Raw genomic sequence first — 7,725 nt, 5'->3', positions numbered from 1 at the left:
GGGCGCACCCCGTGGGGTGGCGCGCCCGGCCGCTCGTGGAGTGGCCCGAGGCAAGGGGGCAAGTTTACAAGGTATGTGTACTGTTTTACAATGTTTGAGTTGAAAACAATAATCAATCTTGGATTTTATTATTGAAAAAGAATGCTTGTAAAATACCACGCTCAGTGTATGTAGAATTATCACATCCGACCTGATCACCGTAGTTCGGAAACTATTAATATCAAAATTGCTGAGAATTTTGAAAAATAATGCATAAATAAAACTAACAACATTTTTTTTTTCTGAGTTAAAAATACCATACGGTTTTTGTTGCAGAGCTTGGTGCTATCAATTTTTCTTTATGCGTTACGGGTGTTAAAAATATAGTTAAATATCAAATATGTATGTATAAGAAATTGGGGAGACGGCAAGTTCAAGATAATGCACAGAAGATACGCATTAAAAAATGTTTAGAATGTGCGGAAGGGTTCCAAAATTTTTTTATGCGAGCAATTTTGGGTATCTTTTGTAAAATTGTTTTTGTCTTGTTAATTTATTAATAAATAAAGTTTTGTCTTATTATTATATACGCTTGATAAAACTCTAATAAACTACTTAAAAATTTCAATGTTCCGCACATTTACATATTAATTCCTCGTTAATGCAGATTTACATACATGGTGTTCAATAATAAACCTACAAACTCTTGCTGGTAGAGGTCATCAAGGCCAAAATTTTTGTTTGTGCGCATGAGCCCCCTTAAAGAAATTGTTTTTTTTAAGAGGCTGTCAAAGTTTGTTTATGGCCAAATTAGGCTTTTTTTGAATTAATTACAATTGATACAGTGTACATGATAATTGATACATATTTTTACAAGTGTGCTCATAAAACCATTGGGCAGGAGCTTTCGAGTCAAGGGGGGTCAAGTAGTACAAATTCAGTCTTTTGTTGTCTATGAAATTAGAAAAATTATCGTTATATCATTATAAACCCAGCGCAAGGGGGGGTCATGACCCCCATGATCCCCCCTGGATCCGCCTTTGCCGTTGGGTTAGTTTAGTGTGTACAAAAAGTAACAGTCGGTAGTTTTTTGAAATTTCCATAGGGTTGCAAATCAACAGTTCGAACAATTCTAAACTGCAATTAGTAATTTTCTTACTATCTAATAATTGATAATATAGATACAATTTGTCTCGAAAACAAATCTCATGCTCCTGGATAATTGATTCTATATCAATTATCCAGTTATCCTGTTTTGTCATGACCAAACACCATGCTCAGGAACTTAGCAACAAACTGAAAATTTGATTTAAATGTGTCACTCATTCATTTCAAGCGTCTCACATATAAAAATTATTTTTTACATGTTAACTTTATGTTTCGCAAAAACTTTGACTGAGACCCAAGAAAGATAAGAATATAATAATTTAAATGTAAAGTAGACGTTTGTCGGACTTCTGGAGCAACCCTCCAGGTACTATTTATAGGACTACTTCAGATCTCCAAAACTTTTTTTTATCTACGCTGTATATATGTAGCAGCATTATTGATTCGCTTTTTGGCAATCGTAAAAAGTTCGGAACACCTTTTGATCTGCACTAAACGACCTAAAAGCGTTTTGAAATTTTTTCCAACGTTGCAAGTTTAGTGGTGCACAGACAAATGGATTTACAGAAAAAACTCAATAATGCAACATTCGGAAATGATAAATCATAATCATAGGTCATATTAAAATCTACGCCTTTAGAAATAGATCGATTTAATTAAAATGAAGCAATTAGGTTCGTAGTGTTAGAACTGATCCAGATTATTGTATGTTACCTTTATTGCTATTAACGTAATCCCTTTATCCTTTTCCAGTGGCTTGTATGTCGGTTGGTTAGATCATTCCATCCCAGTCCCTACTCCTTGTTCAGTTTAGCTGTTTTTTCCCCACAGAAGTGATTTTTTTGTTGGAATGCAGCATGTATGTTTCCCATTATTTAAAAAAACCATGCAAATATGGTTTCACAACCAAACAAATCTATCTGCTTTTTTGATAAACCACCAGTCATACTGGACTGAATGAACAATGGCATTTTAGGTTCATAAATATTTACGCTTGCAATTCGTTTATATATAAACACCATGTTCAAAGTATTATTGGATTATCTACTGTGTTCAACGCAAGATTTTATTTAAAAAACTCTATACTAATATGCGAATATTTAGTTGATTTCGACAAGCATGCTTTAACATGAAAAATTGGATTATCCTTTAAAAATATGTTTCATTCAATATAAGATGCGTTTGATTATTATATTTTATCGACATGCGTTTTTAATTTTTTTATACAGGTCGTGTCTTTTAAAGTATCACTTACTTTGACTTTTACTATGACCCAATTGTTCAATATAAAAGGACCCGTATGAGATTGTTCATGTGCAATTCAACTTTCAGCGTTGTAAGACGTTGTCTCTGAAATATGTGGTATACAGGAGGTGCAATATAAAATGCCTATTAGTCATATTTGAGTTAATTTGGTTGGGCTATAGAACGGGCAAGATTTTATAAGGCTCAACCTGTATGAACGTCTAAGACTTTCGTTTTTTCAATTGTAAATTAATCGGAAAATTACCACAAAAAATTGAATATCCAACGGGGACAAGGGCACCTTTTAACTATTTATTTAAATAATTTTTATATATAACTTTCACAACTCGCAGATCTAAAAAAATTACTAAAAACCGACCAAGTTGAGAGCTAATGTTCAAGACTAGTTACAACAAAAAACGACCGATAGCACAAATGGGACATTCCATGATCAATAACAAAACATTTAAATTGAGCTTTGAGCTAGCAACAAATATACAGGCCAGTAGAAATTGAAAAGGAGATCATTAAAGTGTCAACTATTTGAATAATAGTGAACTTAAAATGTCAGTGTTATTCATTGTGAATCTCAAATGATTTATTGGTTGTGATTCCTATGAATTGTGATGTATACAGAGTGGCGGTTTTTCTACTTTATTAATTATTGTTATGGAGGAACGGCCTTTTTTATGGCAAGTTTCTTTAATATTTCGTCAAAACACCAACAGAAGCGATGCCTGTCTGTTAGATCTGGACGCACCAGTAGAACTCGTACAGCACTTGTACAACCTGCAAAATTAGCACTGATCTGAGCAGAGAACTTTAAAATAATGCGAAAAAAACTAGCACTCTCTATATGCACAAGTCATGTTGCTGTTTCCAAATATGCATATAAGTGAAAATATGTCTTAATAATTTTGTTAATTATTTCAGCAGGTAAACGGAAGTTTGATGGGGGTCACCAAAATCAAGGGGAGACAAAGCGACGCTTCCAGAGCGGCGGTGGGCAAGGGGGTTGGGGCGGCCAGCCTTTGGCACAACAGCCCCTAAACGGCGATCAATGGTACCAAGACTCGTACGGAGCATGGAGCTAAACGGTGCACGGCGCGTGCATGTGGCTGTTGAGTGAGAGCAAGTATGAATGCGAGTGGCTGGGCGCCGTTCAGCTACAGATTGGGCGAATATTATTGGCACGAGAAGGCAAGATATTTGTTCGGTCAGTTCAGTCACAGGAAACACTTCAGATATTTTGAATCAACAGTTTACCAAAACTGTATCCAAATATGTCTCTCTCTCGATCAGTCGACATCAAATTTTATAGGGATAATTTTAAAAACACACTAATTGATTATTTTTGAAATGTTTTTCCAAATGCCATGTCGACTATGTTGTTGCTAATTACTAGTTTTTATTCAATTTACAATCAAAATGTTAACTCAAGACTTCACAGCGTGTCAAATGTTCGCCCATACCGTTTTATGTCTCCGATACCAGGCCAAGTCGCGGTGTCCCCAAACTGCTATTACTAATAACAATTGTATTAATTTCTTGCGAAAATTGCCTTATCTGCATTTCGAATTGTGTTTTCAGAAATTTGTTATTTTGCGGTTCTAAATTTGTTATATACTATGGTTAATTACGTACTATTAAATTGTATGAGTTGATTTATGTTTTCTTTTGTGTATTTAAGCGCTCTCATGGGCATAGCGTTATGGTCCAAGTTGTTCTTGGCACTTGTTTTTATTACTTGATTTGCCATATTCGAACTCCATCAAGAAATTCAATGCCACTACTCAGTGTGCTTCAATATGTTCAAAAATATTTATAATTTGTCTCGTAAATTAAACATTGCTGTGTAAGAGAATCGAATAGACACTGTTAATTTATGCATAGTATATTTACATTTTGTATTTACTCAATTTCATTTCAATATCATGATAAAAAATTATCATTTTATTATCATAACAATTAGAGTAATCATTGCGAAATTTGTGTAATTATTTAGAAACTGATTTAAATATCTACATAATTTAACAGTGAACGGCTCTAACAAATTATTTAAATTATAGTGGGTTGAAGACACTGTATTTTCAAGATAGTACGAGTGTTTTTTTTATTGTGTATGATATAATTTTATATATTTTATCTTGGTGATGCATTTTTGCATTGTGATGATCGTATTTTAGCAGTAATTCTAAGATGTCCTGACATGTACTTCTGTTTCTCCCCACATTTCAACCACAAAATCCGCAAATATTTCGGATACCCCCTTCCGTAAATGCTTAGATAAATCCAGACGTGGCCCGGAATTTCAGATAGAACAGCTAAAACCTTCAGTAATTGCAATTCTAGTATATTTTAATCATGTTTACTTTGGTTTGTATTGTCCGTATATTATTGCTTTTATTACTTTTCGCCTGATATTCACAGACACCTGTGTTAGCGGTAAACTTTCATATTTAATTCTAATTAATAATTTTTTGTTTTAGTGTGACGTAGCTAATATTTACTATTTTTGCCTGATACAGGATATGACATAGTTACACTTTTTTTGCAATTTACTACAATCACAAAACCATACCACTGTGAGAAAGACATGGGCGATCGTATCGTGTGCTGCCCTGTATGTGTAGTTTCTTGGTAATATTAGTCAGATTCAACGGTGCACTGCATTGTTATTCAACTTGTATCAATAATTTTAACAAGATGACTGATGGTTTAATATGTCTCAATAAACAGTTGTATGTGTATTACAATTTCAATTTTAGTTTTATTACCTTTCGTAAACACTCCTGGAAAAATTATGTACTGTGCGTATTATTATTAAACTTACCATAGAGATTCAAGGAGTTCATTTTTGAACTATTCTGAAATAGATCCTTCTTTGATTTTTCAAAATTCCGTTTTGTATCGAAGATGCGGAAATTCTGCACAAATTGATTTCGAAAGTTATTTTATTATTATTTTAATATGAAAAGACAATTAATTTCGTTATGTGGCTGCAAGTGACTACATTCTTAGTTATAAATAAATGTATTAAAAATGTTTTTAGTCTCCAGTGCCTCGCAAATAGGTGAAAGAGCGTACTTTTTTCAGCTGCAGATTTAATATATATAAAAACATTTGAGAAATGAGTGTAAAAACTAGCATTATTGTACCGAAGCTAATGGGTACTTACGACAAAAAATAACGCAAGGTTTCTTAATGATTTCTTTTTGTGCAACTTATCTTCAGTTAAACATGGAAAAAAGAAGTTAAAGCGCCTGCTTCTTCAGTGATCAATGCCGCAGGAAGATATACTAAACACAGCGCTCGATGTATTATAAAGATGATATTTTAGGATGCGCTGTATATGTAATTTAACTCATATATATCTGATATCTGATTTTTAACTAGTGTTAAGTGTCATTTAATTTATCACATAACTTATTATTTTAACGCTCTATTACTTTTTCGCAAATACATTTAGACCGTTTATCGACATTTTACTGTAACATATTACCGAAAAATTAGGCCGATGAAATGTCTCAAAAATAGTAAGTTTAATTTATTTTTTGTGTTTATTACGTTCAGACCTAGTTGTGAGGGTAAACGTTTCTCTAATTCTGCAAATATCTGCGAAAATTGATCCTAAGTGATGTTTGCATCTTATTACTTCCCTATCAGTCTTCTAACGGACTATACCGAAGCCAATTTGTAAGTTTCTAAGTTACAGATTTGTTGAAAAATAGCGCAAAACGAATACCAAATTTCGTCACTGTGTTTGCAAAATTATGAACTTTCTGATAAGCCATGCTGGCGTAATTGACCATCATTAAACGGCCAATTTCTTCAGCGATTAAATTTTTCACTGTATATTTTAAGCTTTTTGAGATAAACGAAATTCTTGTTAATCGGAAAAGAATAAATAAATAGATAATTTTATGTAGTCATATGCCGATAAACTCTTGGTTTCCGAGATACAGGGTGTTGAAATTATAGTGATTATTTTGGTTTTCCGGTTCAAGTCTTGTATTTTTTGAGTATTTTTTCACATTTGGAAGGCAGGCTCGTTTTGCGATTGTACAGAGAGGTACATATTTTTTAAGGTGCGCCACAGAATTTTAGCAGCTTTTTTTTTAACCCACTTAGAGAAACCTTCTTGTCTCTTGTGCGTTCAACATATCTACCCCCTTTTTCAGTTATTTGATAAAATATTAATTTTTTGTTAGCAGTGTAGTTTGTTATTAAAAAGTTATTAACTATTAATTTTTATTTAATCAAAATACTTTCGTAGATTCGACACGCGGTATTTTCGAAACTACGGGTTGCAATCATAAAAATGTTTTCTGTATTTTCCTATCACATCTTATTCTAGCTGTTGAAACGTGAAGCATCTTATGAATGCTCATAGAGTAGAGACGGGATGGAACTGTGCTTATTATCATAGACTATTTACAAACAAATATCTGTTCTTGACATTTTTTAAAGCGATTCTTGATACATTGGTGGACTGGACTAAATTACTAGTTGTAAAGGGCTGTAAAGGGCTCACAAATTGTAAAACAAAGTGTGTAACGCCAGAGACTACTAATCTCTGGTAACGCATGCTGTTGCACAATAATTTTCTAATGTTTGGTAGTGTTTTATGTCCACTATTATTCAATTTATTAATACAAAACTATCGAAAAAAAAACAGATAGGACGCAGATAAGGGCTAGGGAGAAAAGAGATAAAAATTCTTTGGTATGTGGGCCACGCAATTCTGATCTCGGATACTGAAAATAACCTATGGTGCTTGGTGCATACCTTTAAAACAACGACATAAATTTACAATATGCAGATATCAACATCTAAGACCAAATCGCTCGTAGTAGCAAGGGATCCCAGACGATGCAAAATCGTAATTAACGAAGAAGCAATCGAAGAAGTTTCCAAGTTCGAATATCTGGGAATAGAAATATCCATCTGCGGAGATCTAAAAGAAAGTCTACGAAAGCAGGCTAATAAAGCAGCTTAGGTACCAGGATGTTCAAGGGGTGTTAGCTGGAGGGATAGAGATGTGAGGCTGGACGGCAAAATAGGGGTACATAAGTCATGTGTAAGGTCAATACTAACATATTCAATAGAAACGAGAGCTGAATCAGCAGAAGCCAAAATAATACTTACAACAACCGAAATGAAAACATTAAGATCAATTCCAAATCAAAATTAATTCCTGGGTTTCAGTCATTTATTGTCCCTATTTATCAATTAAAATACGTTTCGGTGTATTTTTCCACCATCATCAGTTTTTCTAAAATAACAGATAGTTATAAAAAATTTCATTAATTTAAAAAACAACCACAGTTCGTCAACAGCCTCATCATATCACACATTAAAATACATCACAATTGCAATACTTTAAAACATTCT

The 7,725-nt window shown here is 33.2% G+C and overlaps 1 protein-coding gene across 1 annotated transcript in view; it reads left to right on the top strand.

Annotated features, from left to right (window-relative positions):
• The window catches only part of LOC125505132 (heterogeneous nuclear ribonucleoprotein Q-like), a 28,407-nt gene extending 23,314 nt beyond the window's left edge, over window positions 1-5,093 (top strand). The window contains exons 15-16 of the mRNA XM_048668292.1: window positions 6-71; window positions 3,265-5,093. Coding sequence (XP_048524249.1) covers window positions 6-71; window positions 3,265-3,425 — 227 coding nt within the window. The 3' untranslated portion in view covers window positions 3,426-5,093. The remainder of the gene's footprint in view (window positions 1-5; window positions 72-3,264) is intronic.
• The last annotated feature ends 2,632 nt before the right edge of the window (window positions 5,094-7,725 follow it).

The sequence above is a fragment of the Dendroctonus ponderosae genome, unplaced genomic scaffold (assembly GCF_020466585.1).
Source record: "Dendroctonus ponderosae isolate FM_Combo_2020 unplaced genomic scaffold, Dpon_F_20191213v2 Dpon_F_20191213_7, whole genome shotgun sequence".
In the NCBI taxonomy this organism is placed as follows: Eukaryota; Metazoa; Arthropoda; class Insecta; order Coleoptera; family Curculionidae; genus Dendroctonus; species Dendroctonus ponderosae.
Note: the sequence above shows the minus strand (reverse complement) of the source record. Positions and strands in the feature narration are given on the sequence as shown.